This window comes from Bufo bufo, chromosome 1 (genome assembly GCF_905171765.1).
Source record: "Bufo bufo chromosome 1, aBufBuf1.1, whole genome shotgun sequence".
Taxonomy (NCBI): domain Eukaryota; kingdom Metazoa; phylum Chordata; class Amphibia; order Anura; family Bufonidae; genus Bufo; species Bufo bufo.
In genome coordinates, this window is record NC_053389.1 from 117,926,259 (window position 1) to 117,941,798 (window position 15,540).

Consider the following 15,540-nt stretch of genomic DNA (forward strand, 5'->3'; position numbering starts at 1 on the left):
AGGAATACAGACATGGGTCTTATAGAAATCCCTTTTTATTGGACTTTCAGCCACCCCAAACAGAAATACAATCATACTGGTCTAGTACCCCATTTGGCAATATTTGGACTATCAGATACTTGACATTTTATCTCCATCAGCAAGTCAAGGAGAATACCTGTCGTTGATCGCTCAAGTGCTCAGAGCGAGATTCCACCTTTTGCTCCAGGAGATCCAGTTTCTCTAGTAGCGTGGCCCTCTCCACCAGCAGGTAGGCAATCTGCTCGCTGGGGCTGCTGTGGGCAATCTCATTCAAGCCTTCTTGGTCCAGCATCTCTTCCACTTCCTTCAGCTGGGAGTCTAAAATGACACCAAACACTAAGAAAATCGATCTTCACGAGACAGAGCATCAAAAAGGATACAGACGTTGTCACCTTTCATAGTCAAGAGAAATATTTGTATTACAGATCACAAGAGACAGCAGCAGCCCATGAATATCGTATGGCACATCGCCAGTTCTTCTTCAAAGGGCTGTCTCACAAAAGTCGAGGATGAACAGCTCTCCTTAGTATAAAAGTTTATTGGGTGCTCGTCTCCAGGGGGGTGGTAAAAACCCCCAAAGGTAGTGTGAACAATAAAGATGAAAAAATAAAAATAAAAAAACGAAGACAGCGCGTCCAAACTTGTGGAATTTTCATCTAGATGCAACGTGTCGGCTTAAGGAAGCCTTTGTAAAGCATACACATACACCAACAAGTGGGGGTTTAAATACCCCAATACACGCCCCCTGACCGCAATGAGATTAATTGGGCTCATGGGACATCCTCCTCACATCATGGGAATCTTGGGGTATTTAAACCCCCACTTGTTGTATGTGCATGCTTGACAAAGGCTTCCTTAAGCCGAAACGTTGGATCTGGATTAAAATTCCACAAGTTTGGACGCGCTGTCTCCATTTTATTATTTTTTCATCTTTATTGTTCACTTCAGCAAATTACATTTATCATGTAGAGAAAGTTAATACAAGGCACTTACTAATGTATTGTGATTGTCCATATTGCTTCCTTGGCTGGCTGAGTTCATTTTTCCATCACATTATACACTGCTCATATCCAGAGGTTACCACCACCCTGCAATCCATCAGTGGTGGTCGCGCTTGCACGTTGTAGGAAAGCGGCTGGCCTCTCTGGTGACCAGGACCGTGGGAGCGCACATAGACAGGTGCTTTTTCCTATAGTGTGCAAGCACGACCCCTGCTGCTGGATTACAGGGTGGTCTGTAACCAAGGAAATAAGCAGTGTATAATGTGAGCCAGTAAAGGAAGCAATATGGATAATCACAATACATTAGTAAGTGCCTTGTATTAACTTTCTCTACATGATAAATGCCATTTGCTGAAGTGAGAGACAACCCCTTTAACTCTCTGTTCACCTCTGTATCACAGCTGCCATGGAATAAAATAGTGCTGCATGCAAAATGATGGACACCCTGGCGGGACCCGACTGATCTCATTATAAGTCAATGGATTCTGTAAGGTACCAGTCTTTTTTGCGAATGATCAGGCTCTGTACAAATCTGCTTTGTAACTTCCACTGTAAACAGAAGCCATAATGCTGGGTTGGTCAGATGACAAATGCCTCCGGCACACAGCCCACCCAACTAACTTATAATGGGGTCTGTCAGATTCCAACAGAACGCTGTCAGTGTAATTCAGTAGATTCCCGGTCTCACAGGCACACGCAGCATTATAAATCAGTATAATGCTGTGCAATCCTGTCAGAGGAGCAGCGTTAAGAACGGGAACTCACACTGACACACGCCGCGAGTTTCTCACACAGAAGCTCATCTGTGTCTGGTCTTAAAGGGGTTCTCTGGGCTTTTAATAAGGATAGGTCATCAATTTCCAATCGGCGGAGGTCCGGCACCCGGCACCCCTGCCTATCAGCTGTATGAAGGGAATGCACACGCAGTGCTCACGTCTATGGCAAAGCAGCGGAGAGCAGGAAGAGAGATGTGGGATAACAGGTGCACACAGCGAGTGCCTTCCCTTCATACAGCCGATCGGCAGCGGTGCCGGGTGTAGGACCCCTGCCGATCTGATATTGATGAACTATGATTTTTTCTTTTTTTTTTGAGGACCTATCCTGAGGATAGGTCATCAGCATTAAAAGCCCGGAGAACTTCTTTAATCTGCCCTGTTAAGAGCAGCAGGCTGTGCTCTTCCACTAACTACAGTGATAGGCAAACTGTGGCTCTCCAGCTGTTGCAAAACTACAACTCCCACCATGCCCTGCTGTAGACTGAAAGCTGTAGGCAGTCTTTGCATGCTGGGAGTTGTAGTTCTGCAACAGCTGGAGAGCCGCAGTTTGCCTATCACTGCACTAACAGATGGGACAGAAAACTGAAACCATAGTCAGCCATCTTGGAGTGAATGGACTGGCTCTTCTGGTCACACAAAACCTTCCCTGCTCTTGTTACCCTCTTCTCGTTTGCCTTTCTCCACCTGTCCGTCAGTTTCTCCCAAAGTCGTGCCCTTCTGTCCTGCTAGATTAGTAGACTGTTGTAGGAACATCCACATGACAGCCCACATACAGTCTGGAACTGGCAAAGTAAATGTAATAGGGTTTCCATGAACTTAGTGTGATTGACAGATGATAATACAGGCATAGCCACCTGTAGATGGAAAATCCACAGAGAATCCACCGGAATACCGCCAAATAGTGGGCCTCTTGTCTGCCACCTAATTCAGACTTTTCATTGCAAATCCTCACCAGATACATGCAATGTAAATTGACATGCTAAGGATTTAAAGGGGTTGTCCACTCCTCAGGATAAACCATCAATATCTGATTGGTGGGGATACCCCGCACGTTCTGATGAGCAGCTATTCTGCAGTAGCTCTAGTGCCGGAACTACACCCTCCGTCCATCGTGTAGTGGACATAGTTAGTTCTGGCAGCGCTGATCACACTGAAGTGAATCGGGGCAGCGCTGCAGTTACAGGCTCCAGACACTGCATAATGGACTTAGCTGTGGAGTTCCGGTGCCAGGGCTACCACCAGAAACAGCTGACTGTCGGTGGTGCGGGGTGTTGGACACCTTCAATCTGATATCGATGGCTTCTCTCTAGGATAGGCCAGGAACAGTGAAGGAGGTGACAACTTCCCATGTAAAGTTATGTGTGGATTCCGGTGTGAGCGATCTCCGATGCATGTGGCAAAATCTCACCCACTTCTCTGCTCCAGGAAAAAGCTGCAAATTTTCCGCATGCAGTTCTGCCTCAGGGTTATTGCCGTGTGTGGCCGTACCCCAATAATTCAGACCAGCCTTACCTTGCTGAATCTGCAGCTTCTCAAATTCAATCCTGAGCTGTATGTTTTCCTTTTCAAAATCCGTAGTGAGAGCCTCCCGCTCCTCGGTGAGGCTCCGGATGTGCGCCACATAGCTCTCCACCTGAAGAAAAACGGAGCATCTCCGGGTCATTTTGGAACAATACCTTGTACACGGCGGCAGGGCTGTATGTAAATTGTGGGGGGTCCACAGAAAACATCAGAATGCAATGCTCATTATTTTGTCAGATTTAGCCCCTCCAGAAAAGAAGGATCCAGTGTTTGCTGACAATATAGGACCTGAAGTCCTGGAGACTCTGGTTCTGCTCAGGTTTGGATGGAACCAACCAGAACTTATTCCCTCTTCTCCAATGACCCTATACTAGATACATGGCAGTCTCTAGGGGCTGTATTACTTCAATGTTGGCAAGTTTGGAAAACTATAAAATACAGGCCCGAAACCTTTCTAAGTGGGCACATCACTGCTGGCACAAGCTGTAGGCTGGGGACATGTCATCATTTCTATACAATGACATCCCGCCTGATGATGGCTCTCACCTCCTTCATCTCCTGGGCCTGCTGTAGTTTCAGTTCCTCCAGACTGTTGGTGGACACCTGTAACTTACTCTCCGCTATCTGATACAGATCCCACAGGAAACATAAGTACCCCTCTGTAGAGGTCCCAGGGTCAAACCCCTTCTCCTTCAATATATCAACGATGTCTTCCGACTGAACATGCACCTACAATGTAGAAAACAGTCAGTGAGCCACGTATCCACATAGCAATATATACCGCCATATCTAGTCCAGAGATAAAGGAAAGAGACATTGGGAGACATTTATCAAACTGGTGTAAAGTAGAACTGGTTTAGTTGCCCACAGCAACCAATCAGATTCCATCTTTCATTTTCCAAAGGAGCTCTGAAGAATGAAAGGAGGAATCTGATTGGTTGCTATGGGCAACTAAGCCAGTTCTACTTTACACCAGTTTGATAAATCTTTTCCAGTGTCTCCTGCCTTAAGAATGAATGCCACAGTGAACCCCATTACAGAGATAGCCAGAGTGTCAACCATACATAACCGACCATATAGTGTCCTTCTCTACAGTCAGCCATAGTGTCCCCATTACATAACCATCCATATAGTGTCCTCCTCTACAGTCAGCCATAGTGTCCCTATTACATAACCATTACATAACCAACCATATAGTATCCTCCTCTACAGTCAGCCATAGTGTCCCCATTACATAACCATCCATATACTGTCCTCCTCTACAGTCAGCCATAGTGTCCCCATTATATAACCGACCATATAGTGTCCTCCTCTACAGTCAGCCATAGTGTCCCCATTATATAACCGACCATATAGTGTCCTCCTCTACAGTCAGCCATAGTGTCCCCATTATATAACCGACCATATAGTGGCCTCCTCTACAGTCAGCCATAGTGTCCGCAATACATGTACAGATCAGTTTATTGCAGTTATCTGCTTATCTATACACAGAGGTGATATCATTACAGGCAGGATTAAAATGACAGATAAGGCAGTATCCACCATTTAGGGTACTTTCACACACTTGCGTTAAACTTTTCTGTCACAGGAGCTCAATACCGGAAAAAAACAGATCAGTTTTATTCTAATGCATTCTGAATGGAGAGCAATCCGTTCAGGATGCATCAGGATGTCTTCAGTTCAGTCCCTCTTACGGTTTCTGGACGGAGAAAATACCGCAGCATGCTGCAGTATTTTCTCCGTCCAAAATTCCGGAACACTTGCCGGATTGCTGGATCCGGCATTATTTTCCATTGAAATGCATTAATGACGTATCCGGCCCCAAGTGTTCTGGAAAAATGGATCCGGTTTTGCAGTCTGCTCATGCGCAGACCTTTAAAAATGTGAAAAAGATAAATACCAGATCCGTTTTTCCGGATGACAACTGGAGAGACGGATCCGGTATTGCAATGCATTTGTGAGACAGATCCGCATCCGGATCCGTCTACAAATGGTATCCGTTTGCATACAGATTGCCGACAACAACGCAAGTGTGAAAGTACCCTTACAGTAGGTGATATCACAGCTTATCTGCTCCCTCCTGACCTCTGCACAGGTCACAGAGCATGCCTAGAAAACTCTCCCATAGAAGTCACTGAGGTCCCCTTCTGACCACTGTCTGTGGCCCATGGGGCTGCTGTAAAGCCATTTTATTAATGCTTTTTAAATGCTAAGAACAGCACAGACAAGATGGCCGCCCCTATAATAATGATCAGGAAATAGAATTAATGAAATCAGAAAATAAAAACAGATTAGAAAAAAATGAAATGTGCTACAATATGGTTTCTACTGGCAGATAACATTTTGGCGACACATTTCCTTTAAGACAGCCATTCTTTCTGGAAATGCAGAACGCAACTTTTTCTTTTCCTTTGAATGCTGCACGGCAGGAGATAAAGTACAAAAGACAGGGAGGAGGCAGAACTGTGCAGGGGGAAGGGGAGCCTGCAATTTAACACATAGCTGTCAGTGAATAGAAGCATTTTATCTACATCTACAAACTGAAAACCTGACCTGATAAAACTCAATTAAAGGGCCCTGGAGAGGAGTGCCAGGCGGACGCTGAATTACCACTTTGAACATCAGCCAGCAATTTTGTTCCAGGGACGGGATCAGATATTCGGCACAGGCGCTCCTGATCTCCCAGGACAGGATCTGAAGCTACTCTTTGCACTTAACTGCCATGTGTATAAGCTTTAAGGGCCCATGCACACGACCGTATGTATTTGGCGGTCCGTAAAGAACGGATCCGCAAAAAATACGGATGTCGTCCATGTGCATTACGTATTTTATGGAACGGAACAGTCGGCCCCTAATACAACAGTCCTATCCTAATGCAGACAATAATAGGACATGTTCTATATTTTTGCGGAACGGACATATGGAAACGGAATGCACACGGAGTAACTTCAGTTTTTTTTTGCAGACCCATTGAAATGAATGGTTTCACATACGGTCTGCAAAAAAAAAAAAACGGAACGGAAAGAAAATATATTTGTGTGCATGAGGCCTAAGGCTGTAGAAAACATTGGGGTCATTTTACAGCAGTCTTTGACTGGCGGAGGATACGCCTAATTTATGATGAAGTGCTTGCCTTGTCATAAATTACCGTAGGTGTATCCTCCGGCTGTGTGAGCCTGTCATGAAAATGACTCCACTCCCTGAGTGGAGCAGTGTTTTGGCTACCTCTACAACTGAAACTACCGTAAATGCAAATCAATATCTCGTGGCCGATGACGCAATTGCCAGCTTATCGGCTGGTTGACTGCCCAATTATACAAGCTAATTATCACAAACGAGCATTACCATGAGCACTTGTCCCTAATAAGTCGCAACTATACTGCAACATGTGTCGCGCGACAATTTTTATAATGGTAGTCTATGGTGTCGCGCTGCGACTGCGACAGTCCCAGAAAAATCCATCTTGAATGTGTTTTTTGCGACTGTCATGTCACAGTCGCAGCATGTCGCAGTGCGACACCGTACCATTATAAAAATTCTCGCGTGACATTGTTGAGATAAAATGTCGTCGTGTAGACCTAGCCTTATTAGGCTACTTTCACACTAGCGTTAATATTTTCCGGTACTGAGATCCGTCATAGGGTCTCAATACCGGAAAAAAAACGCTTCTGTTTTGTCCCCATTCATTGTCAATGGGGACAAAACTGAACAGAACGGAATGCTCCAAAATGCATTCCGTTCTCATACCGGAGAGCAAACCGCAGCATTTCCGTCCTGGGATGCGGAACAAGATGACCCACAATGCAAGTCAATGGGGACGGATCCGTTTTCTCTAACACAATAGAAAACGGATCCGTCCCCCATTGACTTTCAATGGAGTTCATGACGGATCCGTCTTGGGTATGTTAAAGATAATACAACCGGATTCGTTCATAACAGGTGCAGATAGTTGTATTATCAGCAACGGAAGCGTTTTTGCTGAACCCTGCCCGATACAGCATAAACACTAGTGTGAAAGTAGCCTTAGTAATTTTGACCTTTTTTTTTTTTTTTAACTGCAGAATGAATATAATGATTACAATTTACAGGGTCGGATATTGATGGCCACTTTCCCCCTGCCGATCAGCTGTTTAAGGAGGCAGTGGAGCTGGGGTGAGGGCCATAACCACCAAGCACAGCGCCACCCATTGTATAGTGGCTGTGCTTGGTACTGCAGCCGAGGCCCATTCACTTGAACGGGACTCAGGTATCCCTAGGCCATGTGACTGATGAACATAATGTCACTGGCCTAGAAAGAGGCCTCTGCTCTTCAAACAGCTGATTGGCGGGAGTGCCCGGAGACGGGCCCCCACCGATCAGATATTGATGATCTTTCCTGAGGATAGGCCATCAATATCAAATCTTGGACAACTCCTTAAAAAATTTGATAAAATAACAAAAGAGGCCATACTCACTCCTTTACTAAACTGCCGTCTCCAGCAGGGGTTTGCTTTTCAGACAACCCCTTTAATTACTAAAAGGGGTTGTCTGAAGTTAGCAAAAATTGGGGCACAGGGCAGAGGATAGTACAAAATAATAAAATAAAGCCTACTTACCTGCTGAATCGCCTGTTGCTCCAGCGTTACCATCCGGTCCCCCCTGCTATATTTTGCATACAGGGCTACAGCGATGACATCACGTTCACAGCATTTGACCCCTGTTAGCCAATCAATTGCCTGACAGGTACACTGCAGAGACCAGTGACTGGCTGCAACAGTCAAGTGACGTCAGCGCTCCAGTCCTGTACACAAGGAATGAACTATACAACAGGGTAGGTAATGATTATTTGGGTATTTTACACCACCCCCTGCCTGTGCTCTAATTCTTGGTTAATCTTAGAAAACCCCTTTAACAAACACCACTGTATCCCGCTCGCACAGCCCCCGGCCTGTCATAGAATAGCCTTGTTTATATCCCTTCTGCCGAATTTCCATTACACTGTACCCTGGGGAGGAGGAAACAGTCTTCATTCCCAATTTAGGAAATAACATTTCTGCATTGTACAAGTCACACAGCGCTTTCTGAAACCTGAGGACGACGAGATGAAAGCCCACGCCCCAAAACAAATCAGGGGTCCATGCGGCTCCCAAAATTCTTACACATTAGTGGTCTCACGGCTGTGGAACTACAAATCCCAGAATGCCCTGACAGTTGTGGCCGTGGAGTTTTAGATCGGTAACAGTTGGAGACCACTGCTCTACGTCACGCGGTGTCAGACAGGCCATCCTGAAAGGCGCTGACACCGGCCGTCTGCAATTCCTAACGTAGGGGACGTTCACATATAAGTTGTGGGGGGGAAATCAAATTCAGAACCCGAGGACGTGGACGCCAAGTTGGTTTGGGTGCAAAATACTGAGAATACCCTAATACTATACTTTGAGGGTCATTTGCTAACATATTTACACCAGCGTAAAAATGTCGCACGCCCCCTTTTGTGACCTTCTAAACTCCTGTGCGACAATATTTTGTTGCACGGGTGTTTCTGCACTGCATTTAAGAGAGCGGAGGGGGCGGGCGGGTCACCGGCCCTGACAAATCTACCAATATTTACATCTGGACACAGGCGTACATGTTGGCGAAAAAGTACTTTCGCCAGGGGCTGGAGTTTCCACCAGGCGCACAGACTAATTAATGACAAGGGGCACGCCCTGTCATAAATTACGCACATTTTCCGGCAGCGTAAAACACCGGTCTTTAGTAAATGACCTCCTTTTGTCTTTCCTTTCCTCAGCATTTTCAATATCACTGCTTGCTGTAAGTGGATGAATTTAGTCACAGGCTGAACAACTGTATGGAGACAATACTTCTAAAAGCTGAGAGGTGGCACAATACCCTGCGAGCTGTACCGCCCGGACTCCAAACTGATACACAGTGTGAAGCCATGTCAGAACACAAGGGAGATTGGTAATGTAGTTATTAGGTATGTAGGAGATCTGTAAATAAGAATGTTCCCATTCAATGACAGCAAGCAGAAATCTTAAAGGGAGTCTGTCGCCAGGAAATTCACTGTTAAACCAGGCACAATTGTAGGGCTAGCTCAGCTAAATATTACATTTACTGGGGCTGTATCATCTCATACATTGTGGGCATCTTTACAACGGAGCCCGCAAAGTGACGGAGGGACCACTGCGCATGCGCGGCCTCCATTGTTTTCGGCAGTTCCATAGAAATGAATGGAGGGCGGCCGGGCATTCACGGTGCGGCCTCGGTTCTAAAGATAGGTGCGGGATCAGACATTGGGGGCATATCCTAGAGATATGTACCCAATGTATGAGAAGACATAATTCCTTTAAGCGATCTATTGCTTTATAAAAGCAGAAAAAGCTCTTTGAATCAGTATGCAAATGAGCAGTTAAGTGCACCGAGGGCGGGCCCAAACCACTGTGTGCACCCTTTCTCTCCTTCCTGATTAACATGACTAGGTGAGATGACTACGCTGGAACCAAGGAGGGGAGGGAGCAGCTGGAGCAGGGGTGCACAGAGTGGCTTGGGCCCGCCCTCGGTGCACTTAATGGCTGATTTGCATATGGATGAAGAGTGCGTTTTCTCCAGAATGAAGCAATGGATCACTAAGAAATCTGAAATGAAATATATCATTACATTCAGTTGAGCTAGATCTACGAGGCGCTGCGCCTGGTCTATCAGACAATGGGGAAGAATGAAAACATTAAATATATTAGTTAGTTTGTTTTTACAATAAAATAATCATGTATTGTGTATTCCAAACCAAAAGCCACTGTAGCTCCAAATAATTCATTGTTACAAAACCAACTGCCGAAACCCGGGATCGAACCAGGGACCTTTAGATCTTCAGTCTAACGCTCTCCCAACTGAGCTATTTCGGCTGGGTGAGAGGCGCTATCAGAGGTCAATGTACAGGGCTCCGGCACTTTCCTTCCGCCTCTCCCCTGCCTGACAACCGACGCTTCAACTTCCACTTTTCATAGGAAACATAAAGGGGGTCCTTTATCAGGGGACTTGACAGTATTTTAGACTTAAAAATAGCCGCAAGTCCCTTTTTTTCCAGGTGTCAAAAAGTTTTGTAAAGTTAGGCGCGACAGGGCGAAGCAGGGGCGTGTCGGAGGCCATGACAGCATTCCCCTATAGCAGGGATGAGCATCTGTGGTGAAACTACGACTCCCAGCAGATCTCCCAAAGAAGTGAATGGAGCATGCTGGGAGTTGTACAACAGCTGGAGTGCCAGAGGTTGCTGATCCCTGCCATAGAGCAATAAAATGAGCCATGGAGCCAGTGCGACACAGATGCCATGTTACATGAGTAAATAAGCAGGCTGCACGACTCTGGGCTCATCAGTGGAGGACAGATTGGACTGGTCATCCGGTCAGTGACTACAGATAGGACCACACTACAATGAGAAGGCTCCCAGCTTCATTAAAGGAATCGTATTAGAGTAGAAAAATAGGGTCTTTTTTTTTTTACTAAGCAGCACAGCGCCACTCTTTTCCATAGGCTGTGCCTGGTATTGCAGCTCCACCGCAACCACTTCAGCCTAGCGTGGAGTGAGCTGCAGTACCCGGCACAACCCATAGAGAAGAGTGGCACTGAATCTAGAAAACAAAGCAGGCCCTTTTTTCTACTCTAGTACACACCTCGAAAACCTTTCTTCCCACCCCAAGATTTTTACTTTTTTTTCTATAACAGAAAATTTCTCAAAGAAAAAAAAGTAATTTATAATGGAAAGCTTCAAGATGGAAAGGCTGAGGTCATGATATCATCCCACTGACCGGGAAGGAGTGATGTCATTCTGATCAGCCAGGGTCACACTGGCCCACCAGAGGATCCTCCAGAGGGCCCACTCTAGGACGTCATTGTGGGACCCAAAGGTCCAGGAGAAAAAAACCATTTGAAGCTGATCACTTGCCACTAGGGTTTATATCCACTGTATTATTCAGAACCCATTAGGCTTAATTGTTGATACAGGGAGTTGGGCCCCGAGAATAATTCCTCTGGTGGGGCCAAGGAACACAAGTCTGGCACTATGATCAGCAATGTAATGGCCCTACAGAACGCTTTTAAAGGAACGCTATGGACAAAACTGAGGCACTGTGATACACCTAGCACTGGTCCTGAGGGGGAGGAGCATGACATATGTATTCAAATAACAGCAAAGAGATATGCCCTGTGTCATGCTCCGCCCCCTCATGACCTGCACAAGTTTTGCCTTTTATTCTACAGAATGAGTTACCAATAACCCATTCAGAGATTGGAACTGGACGGCTTGATGGACTCGCCAGAGACCATAAATGAATCATTAATGCTGACATACGGCAGGTGGCCGGCGTTACCTTATCCATTGTAGGGTTAGCTCCCGGTTGTCATGTCCTCACTACAAGGTTCGTCCATAAGCAGCGAATGGACAGATCTCATTGTAGTCCATGTCTGGGGCAGAGAAGAAGGGAATGCAGGAAGGAGGCAGCACCACAACATGCGATGTGAGGAGAAGGTGGGCATCTGGAGGTCTTGTCTGGAAGTCAGCGGACCACCTGTTCTCCTACAGATCCAATTCACACCATCTTGCTGCCCGGATTCACCCTGAACAGATATGAAATTCAATTAGATATTATAACAAAATACCCTGATGAAGAAGCTACCAAAATCACCAAGTTTCACATCTATGTCTCTTACGTCCAGGTCACTAACCCCTTATTTAGGTTGTCTCCCAGTGTAGGTTAATATCGTCCTTTGGCTGGGGTCTTCAGTGTCCTGCTTCAATTTGTCACCACCCACCTTGTGTAAAGGCAGACAGAGTCCCATGGTATGGTCAGTGTCCCCCTGAATGGTTTGCAAAAGCCCTCAGTACAGGGGGATAGGTCACCAGTGCCTCCAAAGGGATGGGTCACCAGTGCCTCCAAAGGGATGGGTCACCAGTGCCTCCAAAGGGATGAATCACCAGTGCCTCCAAAGGGATGGGTCACCAGTGCCTCCAAAGGGATGGGTCACCAGTGCCTCCAAAGGGATGGGTCATCAGTGCCCCCAAAGGGATGGGTCATCAGTGCCCCCAAAGGGATGGGTCACCAGTGCCTCCAAAGGGATGGGTCACCAGTGCCTCCAAAGGGATGGGTCATCAGTGCCCCCAAAGGGATGGGTCATCGGTGCCCCCAAAGGGATAGGTCATCAGTGCCTCCAAAGGGATGGGTCACCAGTGCCTCCAAAGGGATGGGTCACCAGTGCCTCCAAAGGGATAGGTCATCAGTGCCCCCAAAGGGACCGGTCACCATCAGGCCATAAAGGGACAGACACCATGCAAAAAGCCTCAAAGGACCAGAGTCCTCCACCAGCTATCATTCATAGGGCTTCCTTGGCCAGCTGGCACACACTCACATACCTACCTGGTGCCCACATCCACTCTTCACATCCCAATAATCCCTTGTGTAGACCCCAGTGATTCCTTACTAGATCCCCTCCAAGACTCGATCCATGTAATCAGCTTCTCCAGACACAGCAGATCAACAGGTAACGCACAGGGTCCGGGACAAGACAAATCCCCTGAGAGTCCAGCCCCGTGTAATGGGATTCTCCCTCCTCCTCTGCAGCGCGGGGAGGAGGGGGCGCTCGTCGTCATGGTTACAGCTTCCAGGCGACAGCGTGCACCACCAAAAACCTTCCCTTCAGACCTTTAAAAATTAATAAATAAACAAATCTCCACTGCCCCCTCCTCTTTCTTCATATTATCGACGAGCCCAAGGCTCCACACCTGCACACACGGTAGGAATACTCCCAGACGTGCTGTACTATGAGGAGCCCCCCGCATCCCTCTGTAAAGCACTGTACACCGGCCGCTGCGGGGCCAGTCAGAACCATTTCTCAAACATTCATATTCCGGACAGAAGTTTACACATCCATTTTATTTTCTGTAAAGGAACCAAATGTGCCGTCCTTGTTGCTGCAGGGGCGGCATTTCCACACGGACCGGATGTTGTATGCACATGGGAGCGGAGTCTGGATAAGATTGCAGCATGGGGAAGCCTCGGAGGTGATCAGCGCCGCGTTATGTGGGGAGGGTTTGTGGTTGGGCGAGCGGCTTACATATATGTTATCATGTAATGTATGTGGAGGGGGTGCACCTATGGATATGTGCGGCGGGTGCACCTATGGATATGTGCGGCGGGTGCACCTATGGATATGTGTGGTGGGTGCACCTATGGATATATATATATATATATATATATATATATGGGGGGGGGGGGGTTGGAGGGAGTGCACCTATAGATATATAGGGAGGGGTGCATTTGCATATACGGACACATGAATATGGGACAAACACAGCTGCCTTCAGCTGCCAAGCGCACATGTAACAGGTCAGCCAGTGTCATAGGTACAAATCTGCTGCCAGATGCCCTTTTATAAGTATCTGCCAGCAAACCCCCAGAGTAAGGTCCTTTCCTTTGTAAGGCTTGAGCTACACGATGACATTTGGATGGATTTTTGCACAACTGCTGAGTCTCGGTGCAACACTGCTAACTAGCATCACAAAAAGTGTTGTGCGACATATATGTTGTTGTGTAGCCCTAGCCTTAAAGGCATTTTCTGTTTTTAATTTTTTTTTATTCTGGTGACTTATCCTCTGGATAGGTCATCAGTATCTGATCGGTGGGGGTCCGACACCTGGGTTTGAGAAGGCAGCGACCACTGCACATGTGGGATTGCTGAGCGCAGCACTTTACTATCTCAGTCAGTCCCATATTAGTGAATGGAGTGGTGGTCACAGGTACACACTATGGCTCCATTCACACCAGGGACTCATGTTCCTCCGTTCTCCTGGTCGGTCCCACCAGTAGGAACCTCAGTGATGACACATTTATTGCCTCTCTTGTGGATGACATTATTAAAGGGGTTTTCCAGGCTTTTAATATTGATGACCTATCCTCCTCAGGATAGGTCATCAATATCAGATTGGCGGGGGTCTGACACCCGACACCGCTGCCGATCAGCTGTATGAGAAGAAGGCAAGCGCCGTGCACGTACCTTCTCCCTTCCTGATTGCTGCTGCTATGTCTATGGCAAGCAAGAAGAGAGACAGGAGACGGCACGCATGCCTTCTCTTCATACAGTTGATTGGCGGGGTTGCCGGGTGTTGGACCACCGTCAATCTGATATTGATGACCTGTCCTGAGGATAGGTATTCTATTCAATATTAAAAGCCTGAAAAACCCCTTTAAAAAGTGTGAATGTAGGAGTTGTCCTATGCAGGCTGTCTGATAAAACTGCCAGATGACGCTCTTCCTTTCCTGTAAGTGCTCTTCTTCACTCCTATTAGGATGATATAACCATGAATCTCTGATTCTCACAGAATCCCAAGGCCTAAGAAAGTAACAAAAGATGAAGCTGTGTACGATGAATCGCTGTCCAACGCAGACGTCCCGTCTTCTAAAGAGGTGATTGGGCACAGCTCACGGCTAGGACTACTGTATTTTATTAAAGGGCTTGTGCCATCTAAACAAGCCGTCTTCTAAGCAAGGATATGTGAGAGATCAGGCGATCGCCTCCAGTCCAGTGTCTGAAACCCCCGCCAATTGGCTGCACAATGTCCGAATACTTGGCAGTCATTCGAAGAAATGTCTAAGGCTACATGACCGCGCTGTGTTTTGCGGTCCGCAAAACATGGATGCCGCCTGTGTGCGTTCCGCAATTGTAGAAATGCCTGTTCCTGTCCACACAACGGACAAGAATAGGACATGTTCTTTTTTTTTTTTCTTTCGGGGCCACAGAACAGACATACGGATGCGGACAGCACACAGAGTGCTGTTTGCATCTTTCGCGGCTCTGATGCGGACCCAAACAACAGTCGTGTGCATGAGACCTTAGGGTGAGTTCACATCACTGTTTATTTTTCTGTCCTTCTGCGCATCTGACATCTGTTTGAGCCATTTCCATCTGAGATCCGTTGTTTTAGACAGGAAACAAATTCCTACATGCATTACTTTTTTTTTTCCATCTAAAATAATATCTCATATTATAATATCTTTTTTTTTTTTTTTTTTTTTTTTTTACATGATACGTTTTTTTCTTTCTTTTTCTGATCCTCTGACGGATGATGTGAACTCGCCCTAACCTGTAATAGTTGCATTGAGCCTTCCATGTGAGGAGCTGCTCTGTCCTGCATAATAGTGGAGACCTTTCTCTGTGGTCTCCATATGCTTTAATAGGGCATTTAGACAAGT

The 15,540-nt window shown here is 46.6% G+C and overlaps 2 protein-coding genes and 1 non-coding gene across 5 annotated transcripts in view; 1 reads left to right on the top strand and 2 right to left on the bottom strand.

Moving 5' to 3' along the window:
- The window catches only part of CCDC30 (coiled-coil domain containing 30), a 62,674-nt gene extending 49,507 nt beyond the window's left edge, over positions 1-13,167 (bottom strand). For 2 of the 3 annotated variants that reach the window (XM_040428710.1, XM_040428700.1), the window contains exons 1-5: positions 12,709-13,167; positions 11,665-11,911; positions 3,866-4,048; positions 3,311-3,431; positions 158-339 (exon numbers count right to left, since the gene is read on the bottom strand). In XM_040428710.1, coding sequence (XP_040284644.1) covers positions 158-339; positions 3,311-3,431; positions 3,866-4,048; positions 11,665-11,673 — 495 coding nt within the window. In that variant the 5' untranslated portion in view covers positions 11,674-11,911; positions 12,709-13,167. The remainder of the gene's footprint in view (positions 1-157; positions 340-3,310; positions 3,432-3,865; positions 4,049-11,664; positions 11,912-12,708) is intronic. The other variant, XM_040428720.1, reaches the window with a different exon arrangement.
- TRNAF-GAA lies at positions 10,131-10,203 on the bottom strand. Its single transcript has one exon. It is a non-coding gene; the product is annotated as a tRNA-Phe (tRNA).
- An 82-nt stretch (positions 13,168-13,249) lies between the features above and the next one.
- Positions 13,250-15,540, top strand: part of UTP3 (UTP3 small subunit processome component) — a 29,279-nt gene continuing 26,988 nt past the window's right edge. The window contains exons 1-2 of the mRNA XM_040428734.1: positions 13,250-13,352; positions 14,670-14,754. Of these exons, the coding sequence (XP_040284668.1) occupies positions 13,336-13,352; positions 14,670-14,754 (102 nt within the window). The 5' untranslated portion in view covers positions 13,250-13,335. The remainder of the gene's footprint in view (positions 13,353-14,669; positions 14,755-15,540) is intronic.